Source organism: Charadrius vociferus, unplaced genomic scaffold, assembly GCF_000708025.1.
Source record: "Charadrius vociferus isolate BGI_N301 unplaced genomic scaffold, ASM70802v2 scaffold218, whole genome shotgun sequence".
Taxonomy (NCBI): domain Eukaryota; kingdom Metazoa; phylum Chordata; class Aves; order Charadriiformes; family Charadriidae; genus Charadrius; species Charadrius vociferus.
In genome coordinates this window covers 3,085,740-3,107,732 of record NW_009650084.1, presented here as the reverse complement: position 1 = coordinate 3,107,732, position 21,993 = coordinate 3,085,740, and the positions used below count along the sequence as shown (strand labels likewise).

At 37.4% G+C, this 21,993-nt stretch overlaps 1 protein-coding gene across 1 annotated transcript in view; it reads left to right on the top strand.

Annotated features, from left to right (window-relative positions):
* MYO16 (myosin XVI) overlaps window positions 1-21,993 on the top strand; it is a 322,775-nt gene that overhangs the window by 238,789 nt on the left and 61,993 nt on the right. The window contains 1 exon segment of the mRNA XM_009892140.1: window positions 20,569-20,671. Within this exon segment, the coding sequence (XP_009890442.1) occupies window positions 20,569-20,671 (103 nt within the window).

Here is a 21,993-nt window from a genome sequence, read left to right as displayed (position 1 = left end):
CATTTTCAGAAGTGGTAGGGACAATCTCTATATGGATGTTTCTACATTACTGAATTGAGCTTTTCAAGGGAGTATTACATGAGCACAAACCCACAGTCTTTTCTACTGTGAAATCCTTACAATGGTTCCTGGCAAGGATTTGGTCATTGCCACCTTGCTTTTCTCACTGCAATTCCCAGATACAGGTTGGGGTTTAGCACAGGCCTGGGATCATTCCTGGTGGGCAGTGTGGAGGCAGCTGCTCTCTTTTGAGGATGAAAGAGAGTAACCATATGTACAAAGGTTATTTTATTCTCTTGGCTTCAGTGCCAGAGAATGGCACCATGTGTGTTCACTCTAACAATATATGCATGAGTCTGGGACATTGTCTTTTTTGGAGAAACATTGTTTAAAAATATCACTAAAAGAATGTTTGAAGATTCAAATATAATTTCAATCTTTTTCCTCCAGTCCCTCAAGTATGTCCCAAAGACAATTTTTTACCTAAAAGTCTAGAGGACATCTGGTGTCTCACAATAAATATTTATTTGTGGTAATGATAGATAGTGAAACACGAATATCAATAAAACCCAACAATATGGTGCCAGCAACATTTATGCTGTTATTTTAAAGTATTCTAGTTTTGTTACTGTCCATCTTTATCCCTTTTCCTGCATAATAAGTTTTCTTTATGGGTTCTTTGTAGCTGAGCTCCTGTCTTTTTACCTCTTTGAACCAGGTCCTAATAACTGTATTATTATACATAAAACGAATAAAACAGTGGTGGGGCTAGCATGCTGTTACTGAAATAAAGTCCATTTTATAATATTCCTTGCAAATATGTGTTGAACATACTCAGAAGTTAGCAATAATTACTCTGCATACATGTCTTGACACTACTGATTTTCAGATTTGTGCAGAAATAGAAACACAGAGCTCTTGGCCCATCAGTACTGAAAGAAACTATCAGCATTTAAGGCTTTTTACATGATCCATTCCTGTCACACAGGCCAAAGCTTATCTTACTTTGAACAGCAGAACATGCAAATTCTTCACTTTACTCACCATGACCAGTTAACCTTCATAATTACATTCAGTGTATTGGATAATTCTTTTCATTTCAAATAGTACATGCATGTGGCTATTTGTTCTGTTATTGGCTGAAAAGTACAAAATTTTTAAGCAGAAATGATAGTATTAGATTGCAGTTCAAACGTACCGTCAATCCTTCATGCTGTATTTTTTTAGCCAATAGACTACAGGTAAGAAAGAGTAAAGAATTATTGAATTCAGAGCTTCTGAGCTGCCTTTTCAAAATGTCTTCTAAAAAAGTGTCACTTGTACTACATCTCTATATTGCCTCAGTGACTGGACAGGATGGTTTTGGAAACCAGATAGTGCGTTTTGGCAATGTTCTTGTGAACTGGATTAGCTTTGTTGGCTGTTCAGCTTAACTCTGGTCTTGTCCAGTTATTCATTGATTGGAATGAGAAATGATTTTGTCCGATTTCCATATATGCTCATAGACCTGAATTTGATAGGCTTTCTCACCTTGCAATTTTTTACCTCCTTTGGTGTCAAACGGATATTTCTAGTGTTCTAATACTTGGGAAAATAGTATCTTCTCTATTCCTACAATTATTTTTTCCTCCATTGTGGCTCTTCTACTTCTTTTGCATGGTTCAGAATGGTCTGTGATTTCCAGCCCCTAGGTGGGCAGTGATGGTTGCACTGGTATGTACTCGGGCAGACTTTGAGTTCAGGCACTGAGCTACTGAGTGCGATAGCTTTCTAAGAGCTGATTCTTGCAGAACAGTCAAGATGCTGCACAAAAGTCTAAACCTCTCTCTCTCTGAGATACCAGTTATTATTCTTCAAGTTGCAAAAGACAGAAAAATTGACATCAACTTAAATTTTACTAAGAGTCCCTCAATCCCAAACCAATACAAATACCATACAAACAGGTAAAATATAAAATGACAATTATGACAAGTAGTGATCACAACAGGCTACAATGATACTGGTATGTATGTGAACAGACTCCGTTTTGAGCTATCCTGGAACCAAGAAAGGAAGAAAGAAAGAAAGAAAGAAAGAAAGAAAGAAAGAAAGAAAGAAAGAAAGAAAGAAAGAAAGAAAGAAAGAAAGAGTTTCTCTAGATAGAGGTGGATAGTTAGAAGCTTAGTTAAAACCTCATAATTAAGGAAGGAACATGAGCAGGAGTAGGATCTGAAAGATAATGAAGGTTTGCTGATTGCCTTTGAGTATAGAAATGTATAGCAACTGAAAGGGCCTCCATTTTCTGTGGTATTTACACATCCGTAAGGAGTCATCATACTAAGAAGCTCAACAATAAAATAGAGGTCTATCACAGTGAATGAGGATGATGATCTCTTATTTTTATTTTTGAGCTTTTTGTTGGTTTTGGGGGGTTGTTTTTTGGTTGTGGTTTTTTTTTTCAGTAGGGAATAAGTGTATTTGTTTAATATTATACTGATTATATTGAAGTGGGGGAAGCAGAAAAATTGGGAAAAACACAAAGAAAGACGAAGGAATTGTTCTTTATTCATGTAGAAAGCTGTAAACAAGTGAATTCTCTTACCAAGTGCTCTTACTGGGCTGAAAAAGTTTAGCCTCCCCATGGCTTGCCCCAAGGGACAAAGGAATTGCTCCCCATTACGCTGGGGAGAAAGACCTTGACAGCTGACAACAGAAAAACACAGAGGGAGAAAGAAAAAATACATAGTTTCCTTCTCCTAACTCGATGGTGGATGCACCTGAGAATAATTAAATTTGCTTACAACTTAATTTTTTCTTTAATGTTTTGCAAAGGATGTAAATATAAGTCACTTTTGCTTTGTTCTGCCATTCTCAGCTGTGTCCTTGTTTGTAAATATTAAATAGTAGTAAAGACTCTTGACTTTCATTCAGGTTTTCTCTTTTGAAGAGGAGAGTATCCTCCCCATTTGAGTCATGCTAACTAGTAATTTGACCGTGCGGCCCCAAAGGGGGAAAAATATGCCTACAGATATAAAACACAAGATACCCTGCTATCCTGATACAGTTGATAAGCGTGACACTATGACCTATCAATCCAAGAATGACAAGACTTAGAGGTAGCAAAATGTATCCCCAGATGGGTGCGTGCGAGATGTTTACCCATAACTAAGATTTTCACCTTCAGTTTGTGTCTTGGAGTCCTTCTAATGGGCTGAGTTTCAGTGAATGCAGCTGTGTGGTTCACAGCTTGGCTTAGCGCAACTATAAAGTGTTTTATAGTAGTGATGCAAGGAAATCTCATTTTTCTAGAGCTGAATGTACTATGCAGTTTTCCTTGGCTTACCTGGCTTGAGAAGTAAAGGATATTAATGGTAGTTCTAAAAGCACTGTGCAAAATCAAAGAGAATTTGTGGCCTGGATCCCAACTTGAATTCCCAAAAAACAGTGACTTGCTACCCACCTCCACCCTCCCTGCATTTTGTGCAGTTTTTGTGCATTTATGTCTTCCTTATCATATAGGTAACATGGTCAGAGTTAAAAAAAATTAGTTGATGAAAAAATTAAAAACCTTTTTTTTTTTGCTGGCTAATAAAAAGACAGAATGTTTGAATTAGTGGCCTTTGTGGTGAAGGGATAGAATATCAGAAAACCTGGACATTCTATCAGTAATACAGACAGTACCATTGCTATCTTAATTGGATAAATTTGAATAAATTTATATTAATAACTAATTAGGGATTAATATGACTTGTCTCTAGCATGTGTTTATGAGTCACATTTGAATGCTTATGATGGCTAAAGAAAGACAGTAGCTAAGGAAAGGTCATATTTTGCAAGAGCACTTCTTCCTGGGCTACAAAGCTTAATCATTATTTCTATTGCTGTCCTTTTTGGATTTACTGGTTCTGCTTCTGTATTATTAAAGTAAAAGATGACAGCTGCTAGGTGAACCCCTCAATCACTGAAGTTCGCTGATCAGAAAAGAAATCTTGTGGAAATACTGGTTCTTAAGTGGAAGCTGTGACAGTTACTGTCAATGAATATATAATAAAAGTGGGAATTAATAAGGTCAGATGCTATTAAATGTTGTAAAAACAGGCAGCACCAATATAATTATGAAATGATATATGTGATTTCAGTGGATTTGCCAACTCCAGCTGCAGTGTTTCTGCTGAATTTGCCTGCAGTGTTGGCTCAATTTCTAAAGCTCTTTGAGTAGAGAGACAGAAACCAGTTTTTACCTTATCTTTTAAATAGAAAGCCTTGAGTAACATGCATTTTAGACTCCTGGAAAAGTTTACCCATATATTTTGCATTAATATCTTCAGAATTGTTCTCAGTGAGCTAGATTTTGAAATTCTAGCTTTACTTTTCAGTCAAGGCAGTGGCACAAACAATGTTGTGAAGAGTTCAGTTTCCAATTTGCAGCCCAAATTGTACGCATTGGCAAAGTATCCTCAAACATCCTTTCCCTGGAGGAAAGAAAACAGTAAAATACCCATGGAATTAGGAACTGTCTGTAGATGGCTGTTTCTTTCCAGCATTTAGCATTTTGATATCTTATTTAAAATGAGGATAATTCCACCCAAGATATACAAAAAGTTCTTTAGTAGGAATGTAGTAATTTGTTATGTTTTTTGGTATTCAGTGCAATGGCAAGAAAATATCAGGGTGTGCTCTATTACAAATTTAGAACAATAGGTCTTAGAAACTCTCTGGGGCACAGACAGACCCTGGTTGTACAAGCTTAATATCTAGAACTTAATCTCTTTACATCAATTAATAAAATGGATCCTGGCTGACTTTTGTGTCATTCACCTCACTTGGTGCTCAAGGAAGACATGTAAAAGCCATTTGGAATATAAATTTTTAAAAATAATGATAGTGATCAAGGACCCATCTAGAGTAATGAGTTAAGCTTATATTTCTTGCTCAGTGAAGTACAAGAATACAGCTGTTCAGGCATGTTCAGGTAAAAATGAGGCAGTAAGATGCTCTGTTTAACTCATTCTGAACAGTTTTGTTTTGGTACCATCCTCCTCTACCAACACTCCTCTACCATTAGTGTTTTGTAAATTGGATTAGAAATTAAAATAAATTTTTCCTCTCTCTTTCTTCTTTAATGTGGTTCACCAAGTTGCTGAACACTACACAGTGTTTTACTCTTCCTGCGTTTTAGTTTCCTGAATTGAAGAATTCATGAACTACCACCTTAAGGAAAGACATTCACATGTCACACATATTTCTTGTGTCTGGGACGCTGCTTAGCAATGGAGACTGCAAGGTCCAATTGTGCAGGTCCTGAAAGAAGTCATCTGTGTTAGCCTTCCCTGCTGTTTGCGGCAAACCTTCAGGGCTTTTGGACCTCGGTATAACCTCTGGGGATTATGTGAACTATAAGCAATTAGCTGATGAGAACTGCAGGATTTCTATGAGAAAAAAAAAAAATCATGTTGTTCAGAAAGCCCAAATAATTGTCTGATAGTGCTGTATTCCTTGTCTTTATTTCTGCACTTTTTGAGTGTTTCTTGGAATTTCATTACTGTCTCTCAGGTTTCTAGACTGTCTTTTCTGGATTTAACTCTTTCAACTCAGTCTTGTGTTTTCCATTATGGAGCTCCCATCCTGCCTTCTGTTGCTGCTCAAGGAACAGCAGAGAAAATTCCATACCATGAAGGACAACATGAAGGCTGTACGTGGAGACATCTCTTACAGTGTTGTTGCAACAAGAGATAAGTCCGTAGAATGTTATGATTTACCATTTCCAATTCTCTTTGAAAGTGGCTTCAGTTGTATCAATCTAGTCTTTAGTTTTACCTATGCATATGCAGACCTGCAGCTTAGATTATAAGCAGTTGTTCGTGCTAACTGGTAAGACAGTGTCATGGGCAGGTTTGGAGATACAGTATTAGGCCACCTTCTTTTTCTTCTTCCTCTTCTTCATCCCCTTCTTCCCCTCTTCTTTTCCCTCTTCTCCCTCCTTCTTCTTTTCATTGGCTAACTTTATTCTCCTCTATGGACAGAATATGTTAAAATATTTTAATTACAACATGTAAGCTGTATGGAGTCAATTAAAAGTAAAGAATATCTAGGATTTTAAGGTATTGAAAATAGAATGCTAAAAAGAATTAACGTTCTGATGATTTTTTTTTTGTTTTAAAGTAACTTGAAAAGATGGCAAAACAGCCATTTTAATAGGAAATATTAGGAAGCAAGATATGGAACACAATGATAATGGATTCTTATGATAATCATAGCAGCAAGGTTGAAAAAAAGTATGTTTGAAGCCTATTTTAATTACAGGTTTTCCTCTGATTTCAGTATGAAGTTATTCTTAGGTGAAATTCTTAGAAATTACACTTGACTGGAGATCCTGAAATCTGCAGTTCTACTCAGGGCAGTGTTCATTGATACTGAAGTGCTCTAATAGTGGACTTCAGGTCAAAAATGGCTTCAGAGCACTTTGTTACTAACTCATCCAGACAATTGACTTTGCTTGGAGGTCATTCTGAGGAGATACATTTTTTCTCAGGCAGGAAAATTTATGTTCATGCTAATATCATTGCTTTGTCAAATAATGTCTGTCCTTCTGCAACTGGCATAAAGCCATGGTTAATAACTATTGTAAGCTTTTGATCAAATTTGCCCTATTAGGTGATGCTGTATTGCACAGATGTGTTGTTTTTCTTTGTGAATCTTGTGTGGGACTCATCATTGCATATCTGAACTCCCTTTGTCCAGAAGGTCTTTTGGTGATCTTTTTTTTCTTCTCTCTCTGTCTTTCCTTTCTCTTTTTAACCTTTTGAAAGTTATAAGGGAATTTATTCCCTTATATTTCATATTTCAATATATCATATTTCAATATATTCATATGTTCAATATATTTCAATATATCATTTGTGAATTAAAAAAGTATATCAAAACATTCAGAGTCTCATGAGCAAGTTAGGCAGGACATTAGTGAGAATGATGTACTGAGTAGATTGCAAAGTGATAGGTCATCACACTGGTCCTTTTAGCTTTAGCGTCTGCTATACAATAATATCATCAATCTTCTCATGGAACAATGCATTGATATGTGCCATGACGCTTTAAATCATTGCAAGGAGAGCAAGACGTAATCTGACTGGTGTTAAAAAGCAATATTCCATTAAAGTAGATGTAACGATATCAGTTTATACCAAATGGCAACCTCACCATTGTGTAGTTTGTTGCTTCAGACCTAGAGCTGGAAGTGATATTTCTGATTGGGGGTAATCATTAGATTGCAAGGAAAGGTGAGTAAGTGAAGTATTTTGAAGCCATCAGTTTTGAAGGCACCTTAAACCCAAATTCATAGACATGAATGACTAAATTCCTGTGAAGAATGAAGGTCATCCACAAAGTTTAAAACTATAATTTTTAAAATTATCAGATCTTTGGCAGTTTTGGTAATCATCACATTCTATAAAGAAGTGTTGTGGCTTAACCCCAGTGGGCAGCTCAGCCCCACACAACCGCTTGCTCACTCCTCCCCAGCCGGGTGTGTGAGAGAATCAGACTTCAAAAAATGGGTTGAGATAAATACAGTTTAATATGGAAAACAAAAACTGCACATACAAGCAAAAAAAATAAGGAATGCATTCTCTACTTCCCATTGTCAGACAGGTGTTTAGCCATTTCCAGGAAAGCAGGGCTCCACCATGTGTAAAGGTTACCTGGGAAGACAATTGCCATCACTCTAAATGTCCCTTCTTACTTCTCGCTGTGGTTTACCTCAAACCAATACATTTCTTCTTCCTCCAGGTTTTTTCTTTTTTTTTCCTTTGCCAATATTTCTGATAGTGCGGCCCAGTTTGGAATAATTTACAGTAGTCTCAGAATTATTCTAAATTACTAATCCTTTGTGAAAACTTGCTGATATTGCAGATTATTATGCTTTAAGGGATGACCAGAACCCAGCGTGCACTGACATTCTCCCTGGCAAGCCACATGTATTAGAATTGGTGTTCATCACCTGTGGAGTTGCATAGATTAGGTATTTGGGACTAACTTAGAGGCTATAGGCTATTTGACATATATTTGTACAATGTGATGATACAGTGATAGTGTCTGGCCTATTCATATTACAAACAAATAGCTCTGTGTGTTACAGATAGACTAAATGTAGATAGAATATTATGTTTTACCTCCATTAGGTGTTTCTTTGTAGCTGTTTGGCTCAAAGAAAAAAATCCATTCTCCCCATTAGGTGTTTCTTTGTAGCTGTTTGGCTTATTTTCTCCATTCTCTCCCTTAGATCCTCTTTAATACTCAAATGACAAGAAATACACTAGATAACTTAAGATGCCTATGGTGGCTCAACTAATGAGCCTGGACTTAATTTGTAGTGTATAGAGAAAAATGGTCATTTTTAGGGTATGATTCAATCGACATTTTATATGTATCCGTTTTTGCAGGTATGCCACAGTCTCAGTCTAGCTCCCATCTACGGCAAGGAACAGAATTAATGTTTTGGTACAGGCTCCAACAAAAAACGGAGAACAACGGAGCTGAAACAGAAGCAGCTTTTGAAGTTATACCATGGTATCATCAGTTCTCAAGCCCACAGAATAAGTAGCATTGTACATGCAGTCCTTATGTTACATGTCACCGAGTTGGACTGTGAGAATGATAAAGCTGCTGGTGTTTCAGGGGCTTACCGACAGTGCACAAATGAGTATAAGGGAAGATAGAGTTTCTTTTTTGACTGGAATTTTCAGTGGTAGATCAGACATCTAGCTTTGTTCTATAGTTAGATATTCTATATTTAGAAGGCAAAGATAAAAATCAGCGTTGTTTGCTGGGCATCTTCTGAGTTTTATAATATAACCCTCATTTGCTAAAGTGATTATAAATGGGTGTAAACTCTTGTGTCATTCCATTGAAGTCCGTTGAATTATTCATGTCTGTCATGTACTTAGAGTTCTGCAGGATCGACATGAAAAGGAGTCCCTTGAGCAGGGGAATGTAATTAGCTAATAAAATAGACAGATACAAGGAAATAAAGGTGGCATGGTCAGTTTTAAGTTAGTCAGCCCCTAACTTCCAAATGTTTAGTGTGCAATCTGAATAATCTTCCAGCATTATTTATATTACATTTAGTATAGAAAGTATAAAACTTAGTGGAACTTCTTACAGGGAGTTTGTTGCTTTGTGCAATAGAGAACGTACTGGCTTTTAGGCTGTTTCAAAGAGAATCTCAAGGGATTGTTCTCCCTCCACCACTATAAGTATGCGAGGTGTTTTTCTGCCCTTTTTTCTTCTGCCTTTTTTTTTTCCTAGCTAGGTTCATTTTCTTAGGCAATGGTAAATCTATTGGGCACACACAAACATAATTGTGGCTGAACTGTTTCAGCAGTTCCAGCGGTTTTCTTTATTTTAACTTAAGGAAGGATCTGTGAAATTTAAAATGTTTATTTTCTTTCCAGAGTTAAGTGCCACCCTTGGTACCTCTGGACTGACATTCAGTTTCCACTAGCATTTGACATTTCTTATCCTTCAGGGTTAACTAATCATTTGTTGAATCACTAAATAACCCTATTACTCTATGATATCCTCATAATATCGATGGGTATTTTACATCTGTGAATTTAAAAGCTTGTGCTGTTTCTAAATACAGAAAAATGTTCCCACAGGGTACTACAATACTTACCACTGTACTGTATTCCATCTAAAAGCTTGGATTATAAAAATAGTTAATACTATATTTGTGTACAAATAAGAATATTGAAAGTTCTTGACCCATATCTCACATGCTGAGTGAGTTCTCTGTGTCTATAACAAGCCGATAATAACATTAAATGATTTCAGAACCTTGATGTTTCAACAAAAATAATTATTGAGTACTTCATAATTTGCTGACATTACTTAATGACAAAGATAATGGACATAGATTTATATATGGTAGTAAGAAGTTCAGTTAAATGATTGGCAAAGAAATAAACCTGTTAAAAGAAAATATTATCAACCGCTAATATCTTCACTAATCCTTATACATTGAAACCCTTTTAAGGAAATGTCTTTTAAAATAATAGACCTTTTGAATTAATACAAACAGCCTATCTTTAAAATGAAAATTTTAAAGAAGTAAATATGCAACACATTAGTTTATGCTAATGGCACTATGCAGGAACTTTGAATTATCTAATTAAGGTGCAAATTGTCACATGGATGGATTAATTTTACTGTATAGTTTTAAAATAATTCCTTTGTATTCATTGATTAATTAAATATAACTGTGTGCTTTCAGTGCCTAGAAAAATATAATTAGTTGCTCTTTACTGCTTTTTTTTTTCCCTGCTCATACGACTTGTATAAATGTAGTCCAGCTGCTCCACACTCAAAAGCGACTGTGACCCTCCTGCTGTTTTTTCTTTCTGTGGTTCTGCAGCTGTTAAATTCTTTCCACTCAACTCAGACATTTGTGGCACCCTTTTTCTCCTTATCCACATCTTGATATCCTTTACAACCATTTAATCTTCAGCAGAAGAACCTGGAATGAGACTTCCTACAGCTAGATATCCTAGTCAGACTGAATAATAGTAAGCAGTTAATACTGGTGACATCTGAGAGCAAACACAAAATCCTATGCAAGCATGCATGTAAAATCCTTTTATGTATCTTAATCGCTGGATCTTACTTTGCTTTTTTCCTTAGACCGGTGTGGCATTAATTTAACATCATCAGTTTTAGCAGAATTACTCCTGCTGTACTCCATGGTAAATGAGAGCAGAATCTGGTCAAGTGTTGATATAGTGTGCCAAGGGGAGAGCCTTAGCCTATCTTGAAAAATGTTGCTTGTGTATGGTTTGTCTAACACTTATACAGTTCCGAGCCAGGTCTGTTACCCAGAGTGCTGCTACTCGCAGGGTTCAGAGGGCACAAGGAAAGCTCCCACAGAAGGGAGTAAAGATAGACATAATCTTCCAGAGAAGCTATTTTGCCTGTATGGTTTAAGAACGTCCTAACAACCTGCCCCATAATCCCAATACACCTTGTCTGAGCTACTAGTGAGCACTGTGGGATTTTATGTATTATTATTCCTCTTTGGCTGAGTCAAGGTTGCACAGAAGAGAAAAAACAAAAGCAAAGAAGAAATAAAGCGTCATCTAGGTGGAACATCAAATTCAATCCTATTTCACTCTAATATCAGATTTTCCATTTTAGTCTGGTTTTGCTTTCTGCTTCTGCAATATATGTCTATCTCAGTATATTTCCAAATGATCTGGGAAGTGCTTTTTTGGCAAACAGAGAGTCAATGAAGTAGCAACCCCTCCAGGAGACCAAATAGGAAAGTGTATAAGCCCACTTTGGTGTTTCAGCTCAGTATCGCATCACATTTCTGAAAAGGCCTTGTGTATTTTTCAGAAAAAGTCATAAGTTACTTTGCTTTACACAGCTTGTTTGCAGTTATTTCAGACATCTGACTCCAGGCTTCCAAACACTGGGACAAGAGCTGGGCCAAAGCATGTCCTTCTCTGAATAGCACTTCAAAGTCTTCTCATAATTTCACCCCCTTTTAATATTATGCCTACCATTGTGCCTGCAGATCTGTAGACCAGACGTCATGACCTTGTCCTGTGGCCCTTGAAGGATGACTTTCTATCTTGACCTACTTAAAGTCAGCCTGCTGGTGAAGCCCAGCTGCAAATTTCCTGGAGGCCAAGTGCACAATACTATGATAATCACCAAAACTCTTGCCTTGGAGTGTAATTTTAAAGAAAGGAATGCTTAAGACATCTTCTAATTCCTTATAGCCTCAGTAGTAAGATGTGGCTCAGACTTAGTGGCCATGTTTTTTTTCTCTGGTAGGAGAAGGGCAAAAAGGGCAAAAATTTGCCCATCTACTCAGTCACCTTTTGGCTTCTACTCCCAGGCATTCCTTTATTCCAGTCTCTGTTAAAAAATGAGTACCTTTTGATTTTTGGCAATTTTCAGACCTTTTAGTTTTGCAGGAGGACTTTTAAATTTGACGCCCTATCTTCACATGACTACATCTATGGAGAAGGGAAACTATTTTCATTACATACCAGAACTATATCACCTCTTTGTTATATAGACTCAAATTAGCAGGTTGATAAAGAAAGTTAAATTAGTTCTTCAGTCATATATTCTGCATACAGTGAAGCATTTTACTGCTCTGTGTGCCTGTTTGTGGAGTGCCCAAGCATGAAGAGGAAGCTAGCTATGGAGAAGGCCTATCTATCTAGAGGTAAATGTAAACATTTACGGAGTTAGAGGCAAGTGTTCATATAATAGGGCTGCTTGGTGTTTGTTGATGAGAAGCTCAACATAAGCTGACAATGTGCGCTTGCAACCCAGAAGGCCAACCATATCCTGGGCTGCATGAAAAGAAGTGTGGCCAGCAGATCAAGGGAGGTGATTCTGCCCCTCTACTCCGCTCTGATGAGACCCCACCTGGAGTACTGCATCCAGCTCTGGAGTCCCCAACATAAGAAGGACATGGACGTGTTGGAGAGAGTCCGGTGAAGGGACACAAAGATGATCAGAGGGCTCGAGCACATCTCCTGTGAAGACAGGCTGAGAGAGTTGGGGCTGTTCAGCCTGGAGAAGAGAAGGCTCTAGGGAGACCTTATAGAGGCCTTCCAGTATTTGAAGGAGGCCTACAGGAAAGATAGGGAGGGACTCTTTATCATGGGCCATAGTGATAGGATGAGGGGTAATGGTTTTGAGCTGTAAGAGGGTAGATTTAGATTAGATATTAGGAAGAAATTCTTTACTGTGAGGGTGGTGAGATACTGGAACAGGTTGCGCAGAGATGTTCTGGAGGACCCATCCCTGGAAGCATTCAAGGCCAGGTTGGATGGGGCTTTGATCAACCTGGTCTAGTGGAAGGTGTCCCTGCCCATGGCAGGGGAGTTGGACGTAGATGGTATTTAAGGTCCCTTCCAATCTAAACCATTCTATGATTCTATGATGCTAGCATATTTCTGAGTTAATTTTTGCCAATTTCTTAAATAAATGTATTTTTACGTTGCTTTATCAAGATGGAATGGGAATGTCTGCTTTAAGTAAGATGATGCAAAATTATTGTAATGCAAAACTTTAGCAGATGTTGTGAATTCATTTTTTTATTTGCATAGCTGAATCTACTAATCCCAAGAGCTGAACTATAATTTATATTCTATTTATTATTCTGCTGCCACATTGTCTGAGATGAGGAAGCCCCTGCTTAATTACATGAAGTATATGAATAAATATTCTAGGATTAAAACCACACATATATTTGTTATTTCTTCTATCCAGAAAATGAAATTCGGATGTCTAGAAAAGATTAAGGGTGGCAAAACCTAATGCAAAAATGTAAAATTTAGGAAAAAAAAAATCCTTCCAATTAATTTATCTGTCACCCATCCTAAAGAAGTATCTTTATCTGAGAGATTTATTTTACATTTTATTCAGTCTAAATTAAAATATCCCAAATGGCCACTTCTTATGCAAGGGTATTCTAATCCAGTGGATTTTATAGCCCTGATCCTCTCTCAAAAGTCTGTACTGAGCTCCACATGAAGTCAGTGGCTGACCCACATGCAGGTCACTGTAAAATGCTATTCTGGGCATTTTCTGAGTCTTTTCCTGTTTTATTTCTTAGTCCTTAATTTCACTCTTGTATCTCAGTTACATACCATTTATGTCACTCTAAGAATATTTTCCTTTTTCCATAGACATGTTAAAGCATGCTACCTCTTTATACAGGAAGTGAATTTTTAATTGTTGAAGTAGAAAATCCGAATGTTTCATCAGTTGAAAAGTTTCTGGCTTACAGTGGCATATATAAAAACATTGTGGTAAAACTGTGATACCTGGTCAGTTTGCTGTAAGGTCACTTTTAATATTATTGCTTTCCAGGGCTTTTTCTGTCAGCAAATGTCTGTGTGCCAGATTAACCCAGAGAGAATAAAACTGCTTGCAGTTTTTCCAAAATTACTCTAACTTTATTTTCTCCGTTGATGGTTATTGTTTTGCAGATCAAGCCATTTAATCCTGTGTTGCTTGATATCAATGATTCTATGATATTTAAAGAACTAACACTAGCACGGTAGGCAGGTACTCTAAAGTTTTGGTTCTTTGCCATACATTGTTTCAAATCTATCAGGCAAATTGCACTTCACACTCACCTCTACACCAGTCTGCATTTTTTCTGTAATTCTGTATGAAGCAACCTCAGTGCAAAATGTTTTTCATGTAAAGGTTAACCTTATAGTCCTCTTATATGATATTTTTGTACTCCTATAAAAGAAGCCCAAAATGCAGTCTGTTTGTCCACTGTAATCTGTTATTTATGAAGGCGTCTTTTTCTTCTCCACATCCAAAGATATATTCTCTCCAAAATTTTGAATACCTGGTTTACTTGTTAATATTTATGCTGTATAATGAGCTATTTATGTCATATATATTGTACAGGGATTGGCAGAATCAGTTTTCTGTTCTTCTCTTGGAAACTATAATAATCTATTTCCCCTTTTATAGTTACCTGGAATTACTCATGTTCCTCATAGTTCAAAAATAATTAGGTTAGAAAAAAAGAATATAACACAAGGGAGTGCAGTGACTATATATCCTTTATATACACATAACATTAATCAAAATTCCATTCTATTCTTTGCTTTTGACTGCTTTTATAAGGTTTCTAATACTTCAAAATTTTCCAGATATCCTTTTTCTTTTCCTTAAAAACGTACATTTCTCTTTTCAGTAGATAGGTCCTCTAGAAATTTCAGCTCTCACTTGATAGATTTTTCAAATACAAAGCATGCCTAACCCACTCTCCCCATCCTCCCCAAATCCAAACAAACAAAACTAAAAATCCTGAGTTATGAGCACATAGTGACAAGTTTTGCAAACAAAGTCCATCTCTTTCGCATACTTCACAGACATAATAATACATCAATCTGTTACTGGTTGTCAGAGGAAGAAAAGAGGAAATTTAGAAAGGAAAAAAAAGAAATTAGCAAGACAGCACAACCTGGATTTGTTCCTTTGTGATGACAATTTTTACATTTCTGCTAACAGGAACACAGTATACAAGTTAATTTTGATTGCCTTCTTTTATTCACTACCATTTGAATAGATTTTACTAAATCATGTGTTTTTACCTTGGCAAACAGAACACATCATAGTAAACAAAAGAGAAAATGAAACTGCAACATAATGAGTTACGCTGGCAGGACTGATTATTTTTCCTTGCATAAGCTGTGTTTGGATATTTAAAACTTAAAACTACATTACTTAGCACTCCTATAAAGCAGTTACATGCCAGCCATACATGATTTTTATTTTGAAAATAACAAGACAAAGACATGCAGAGAAGCAGTTGCTTTCAGGAAAGAGTTGAGCTCTGGTGTTAGAAGCTGTCTCCTTACTGGGGATGTTGGATTGCAATGAGTAGCTACCTCTGACTTTGTCATTTTTCATCTTTCTTACTTAGCTAGGCAAGAGAGAGACCTCTGAAAAAGAACAGCAACAAACAAACAAACAAAGTAGTTCTGAGGCTTCAGTTCAAAGACATCTGTGTTGTTTGTTTAAGCTGTTGATTTGGAGCTGCTTGTTTTTGTGCCCTTTGTACTTGCCGTGTTCTTTCCATTAGTATCTTCTATCATGTTGATGTGCTATTGAAATTGAGTGCGTGGTGTTTATTCCAATGCTTAAAGATTTACTCTGTGTACAGAACTGGCAGTACAGCCCTACAGCCTATTTGTGCACACTCCGTGTAAATCAAATAGCGTGCTGAGCCTGAGAATATTACTGTGGGTTACTGTGCCATAACCTGAACAGGGGAATATTCTGTCTCCGGCAAAAACAGCCTGCTGAATCTTGTCAGCTGTGCACTTAGGGAAGTGAGGGAGAAAATGATCAGATAACATGCTTATCTGTGAAGACCCAAGAGAACTGAGTTTTCCATATTCACAAGCTACCTGAAGGTATTGGCAGCAGTATCTAGTCCAAACAAACACAAAATCTCCCTGATAAAGAGCATCATTCAGAAGCAACGGAAGAGAGGTCAGAGTACAGCTTCTGCAACACCAGAGGATCCTGGCCAGTCTGTACATGCTCACAGTGCTAGCCTGTCTAGCCAAAAGCTCTTTCTTCTGTTTAGGTGTGTAAAAATGACAAGTTAGGACAAGGAGAGTGCTGAGGACAAAGATGGGGAAAACGGAGCTTCTCTCACACTAATTTCCTGGGGGGGGGAGTGGGCAAGAGCCCCCCCGATGGTGGTGTTCCCTGTCTCAGCTAGTAACTGGAAGAGGTCTTGCATTTATTTCCTAATCAACACTACATTAGCCTTAACATGGTGGTAGAGGGAGGGCTGTTGGTTCAATTTAATCCTTTAAATTGTTTTGGAACACTTAGTGAATGAGTTGCTCTGCCTAGGCCATGAAATATTATTTTTTATCAGCTTCTTGACTTCACTAGGAGGGAGATTTACTTTGTCTAATATTAGATGTCTCTGCTGGAGTCAAGAGCATAAACTGTCTTTATACTCAATGGAAAGAACTGAGGGTCTTACAGCACACAATTCATCTGACCTATTTTAAACATCGATATTACAGTAGGGTATATGACACCTGAATAGTGTCTTCTAGTGACTCTTAAGAAAGTCTAGACAACTAACTCATCAATCCAGGTTTAGCTGAAGTGCATTTCACCAGATTAAAAACTTCTTTTATCAAGGTAGCACTGAGTATGCCCACTGGATTCCTCAGGATCCTCTCTAAAGCCTTACAAATACACTCTGTATTACTTTCTTGGGTCAAAATGTATGACCTGTCAGGGAGAAGCAGCCTGGCATTTTATTGGGTTTGTTCATTCATTTCAGAGTGAACTAAGGCTGCAGTGGTGGGGGAAGAATTCTCTGATAATGCAAAGTTTCAAAGACTCTCCAGATTATATTTCCCCAGAAGCAAGCCCTGTTGTTCGCAAGTAACTCGAGTTTATCTATACAAGTTTGCACTATAAATTCACTATTTTTATTACTATTTTCTGTGATACAGTAAATTTGAAAAATAATAAGTTCTTTTGCTATTCTTGAGGCCATGAAAGGGTTAATTCTAAAAGAACATTAAATTATTATGTCTACATGGTAACACAAGCTCAGTTCCCAGTAGAAAGTATCTGATACACTAAAGATATGTCATTTTGCATCTTGATAATAATGTCTCACTTATAAGTTTTTCTTTCTTTCTTCATATCTTAGTTTATTGTCAATTTTGTTTTGCTTTCTTTTTAATATAATTTTTTACTGAGGTAATATCAAGTTTAAAATACCAAAAAAAAATCCCTAAGCCAAAGCCATAGTGTTTGACTATCTCCCCAAAAGGAAAAAAAGAATGAAGAAAGTTGAAATATTTTAACTCATTTAAAATTAAGTACAAAAATAAAGTAAGATTATGATTAGAACACCTCTTTTGTCCAGGACAAATTTGAGCTGCCACCAACAGGTGTGGTCTGCTCATTCCCACTTACCATTCCCACTACTTCGCTTGTGTTAACACTGGTGTTCGCACAACTGGGCTGAGAATCAAATCGGGGAACCATTCTGGCTGAAAAATAGCTACAAATTTTGTGTTGGTTTTGTTTGAGCAGGCCTAGACAAGATAAAAGTGGTTGATCTGAGACAGCAGATGATGACACCAGGTTTAAAGGTGCTTTTTCATCCTAGGTGCTTAGATAGCCAGTATATTTGAAGACAGGCTGAGAAAGTTGGTGGTGTTCAGCCTGGAGAAGACTCTGGGGAGACCTTATAGTGGCCTTCCAGTATCTGAAGGGCACCTGCAAGAAGGCTGGAGAGGGACTTTTTACAAGGGCATGTAGTGATCTGACGAGGTGTAATGGCTTCAAACTGGAAGAGGGTAGATTTAGATTGGTATTAGAAAAAAAAAATCACAATGAAGGTGATGTGGCACTGGAACAGGTTGCCCAAAGAAGTTGTGGAGGCCCCATCTCTAGAAGTGTTCAAGGCCAGGTTGGATGAGGCTTTGAGCATTCTGGTCTAGTGGAAGGTGTCCCTGTCCATGGCAGGGGGGTTGGAACTAGATGATCTTTAAGGTCCCTTCCAATCTAAATCATTCTATGATTCTGTGATTCTAAGATAGATAGAAGAAATAAGGAAGTTCTGTTAGTCAGTCAGACAAGTAGATCTAAGGGTGAGATTCCTCTCAGCCCCCAGAATGCAAGCACCCAGCCTGGACTTCTCTTCTGAGTCCATCTATGGTCAGTAGAGAAAGGCACCTCCAGAGGGCAATCTCTTCTCATTTTAACAAAAATATCTAGGATGCATAGAACAAGTCACCCTATGGAAATACCTATCTTCACAAGACTGTCTTGAAAACAAAATGACTAACTCGGGCTAGTAGTGTAGCTTTTCAGTGTCTGATATAGGGAAAGGGAAATCATCTTCTAAATGACTTTATGGGTTCACAGAGGAAGTTTGTGGCAGAATTAAGTTCCATAGTTAGCTCTTTCTCTGCTACCACAACCATTAACCTGTCTTCTTTTTCTAAGTCGGCACTTGCTTTACTGGACAGAATGGAACTGTGAACTCTGATTAAACTTCCAGGATCATGTGGTGTAATTTCAGAGACTTTTAAAGCTGGGGGAAAGCAGTGGATCATTTTTGTCTGGCCTCCTGTATAATACAGGTTATAAAGAATGTTTGGTTATCATTGTTTTGAATTCTGTGATTTGTATGGTTTTAAAGTAAATCTGATCCAAACTTAAAATTTCAATCTTTTAAATTTTAATTTGGCTCTGTTTCAGGAATGAAATATATTTCTTTGGATTTCTGCTGTGAGTGAGTTTCAGGCTGACCACTTTCACAGTTACTTCATGCATCGTTAAGTCAATGCTGAATCAACTTTGTTTCAGTCAGCAGTTGCTAAACTTTCCAGCAGTTGTCTCTCTAACACCTCTGATTCTCTATGATTTCTAAGAAAATCCACAAGTATGGAAATGAGGTGGCCTTAACAGCAGTCCATAAACCAAACATCATTGTGCCCATACAACTAGTTGAGCTATTGGGAAAGTAGGATCCACAGTTTTCTATGTCTAATCTGGAGTGTTAGACTTACTAAAAGGATCCTTGGTGAAGTTTTGGCCCCTTCTTTCCAGCATTCCTCCAAACAATTCCTGGACACAATTTGGGAATTAAGACAGGCTAGTGACCAGTCCCAGAAGGCAACTTACATGTGGCTACACTGTATTGGAAGGTAAAATAGTTTAATAGAACATAGCAGAACTTAATAAAGAGGCAGGTTGGGGGTTGGGGTTTTTTTGACAGATGGTTTATATGCCAGAAAAATAATCCCTCTCACATTTCATTTACTAGTATAGGGTCAGCCATGGATTCCCCAGCAGGACTGCTACCAGACCAGAGAACATTTCCAGGCTGCAGAAGCTGAGATACCCAAGGGTCTGTGCAGCTCTAGGAAACTAGAAATCTAGCTGAAATTTGGCCTTAGAGCAGTTTGTCTGCAGATGCTGCTCCAGTTCCTGGGACCACTGATGTCCCTGAAGTCATTCCAGCCTTGCAGCTTTGCCTGCCATGGTCTGTGTGAGTGGTCCCAGGATAGCACAATTTTGGGTTGCATCAGAGCTATAGGTGAAATCAGCTGTTAAGGAACCGAATAAATAAAATGTCAGGAAATGTAGTTAGCGTGCAAACTTCAAAACTTACCCCTGTTTCATTGCAAATTTAATCATAAGTGACAGGTTTCCAAAATCTTTCCTTTTCAAAAACTGGCATTTTATAATGAAAAATCATTCCAGCTCGTGACATCCAGCCAGATCTAGACTGAGGAATACCTTCAAAAAAGTATAGTAATAATATGAAGCATCAAGCTGTATAAAATTCGTCAGGTTCTTTAGTAAGTTGTAATTATTCCACAGTTAAAATTTGAATTTTATACTTTATTTCACTTTGTATGACTTAAGTTTCCTACGTTAGTTCTTTTATCTGGTGTATCAAAGAGCCCTTTAATATCTAGCATTTTCTGTTTTGAAGGTAGTCAATGATGTAATCAAAACTCCTCTTTATCTTCATTCCAATAATGTAAACTGATCAAGTTCCTTAAAGTCTCTTTGCTATAAGACTTTTAGTTCAAAATGAAAAAAAAAATCTATCAGACTGATGGAAAACATTTTTATCAATGTCACTTTCTTATGAATTACTCCTTAATAGGTATATGTCATATGACACATACTGAAAAAATATTTTCCTCCTTTCAGTGACCTGATTCAGTACCAATGAAATCAGTTGGTGAGGCTTTGCATTCTTTCTGCATTGATTTTCAGTGAGGCACCCAAAGAACTGACAGGAAGCAAATCTGGGGTTTAAGCACTACTTGTCCCACACTGTTATTAACCAAGGTTATGTCTAATAATGTAAAGATATAAAAGTGATTGGCTGCCTTGTTTTCTTCACCCTTAGCAGAATCCTAAGCTTCCAGTTCAGATATCAAAGATCTGAGAGTGAAAGGAAAACTAACAATGTCTGCAAAGACATCAACCAGGCCAACATTAGAGTAACTCTACTTCTGCTGATTTTTCTAGGTATAAAGACTTGGCTGATACAGCTGCAGGAGAGAAGAAGAAATTGTCTGCCAAGGAGAGATGTCGTCTTGTTCTTCAGCAGTGTAAATTACAAGGCTGGCAGGTTTGTGAGCTACAAAGCAATTAAAATATCATTCTTTAAACAAGCTAGCTGAGTCATTTCCATTGTGGCAAGCCACCAGATCCTTTGCAGCAGTATATTCTTCTGACATTTAATATATGCTTTGGGATAGAAACTGATTTTCTGAGTTTTCTAGCATATGAGTAGCTGTGATCATTGTGTCAAAAAATCAGTGTATTCTTGTGGGAAGGAAAAGATTTCAATTAAGCATGTACGCTGTTTAAATTTGCAGCCAGGTTTTTAAAGGTATCTGGTGTGCACATTTTATTCATTGAATGGTTTCTGAATTACAAAAAAAAAAAAAAAAAACCACACATTTTCTTTATGTAAAATCCTGTACTAAATGCTATATTGTCATAATACGGGAGACCCACACCAACTGCTTAGGACTTCCCATATGGTCAATACCTTTGTAGGCAACAGAATGCTGATTCAGAGACAGACCGAAGTACTTAAGATTACTGCACATCAAATAAAGTGGGGGAAAAAAAAAAAAAAAAGCCAAACACCGAACAGGAAGCTTTTAACTTCCTATCCCTTCTCCTTACCCTTTTTATACCCTAGTTAATCCCCACCACTGTGAGGCTTGCAAGGTGGATGTCTCCATTTGCCCAAAATACTCAGTCATCTCCTTTGGGTAGCTTTGTAATTGAGCAGGACTGATTTCTTTGACATATGCAATTTCTAAAGAAGATGGTGTTTCCTTGCACACTGCATAAGCTATTGTACAGAAAGGAAGCTTTCTGTGACTTAATGTGTAGAGCATTCTCCCAGGTGGTGTGAGCTTCAGATTCAGGTCTTTTCCCAGCCTAGGAGGACTGAAATCTATTCCACAAGAGGACATCCAGACCAGTTTCAGGGAAAAGTATGAAGTTTAGGGACTGGATGGTGGTTAGGGCACTCCTATAGTCTTCCAAAATATTAGTTTAAAGGAAGGGATTGACATAGACCTTCTAATTTGTGCATGACCTCTAAGCATTAAGATGCCCAGAAGAAGTTTCTGCAACTGTTTAGGAAGAACAAGGACTATGTTGGACTTTGTGCTACGGGTGTTTCTCAGTGGCCCAGATTCCTTAGTTATAACAGGAAAAAAGGTAGGCCTCCCACTAGGCTGGGAGTGCACACGCATGATCACCTGCACTTGGACGCATAAGAAGATTTTTCTTTGGTCAAAATACTCTTCAAGTCCCTTTTTAGTCACTAAAGTAAGCAGTGGGCACATATTGTCCTATTCCCTCAACATTAAAGAGCAAAAAGATGGACCCTGAAAGAGATAACATTATTAAAATGGACTTGCTTTCCCT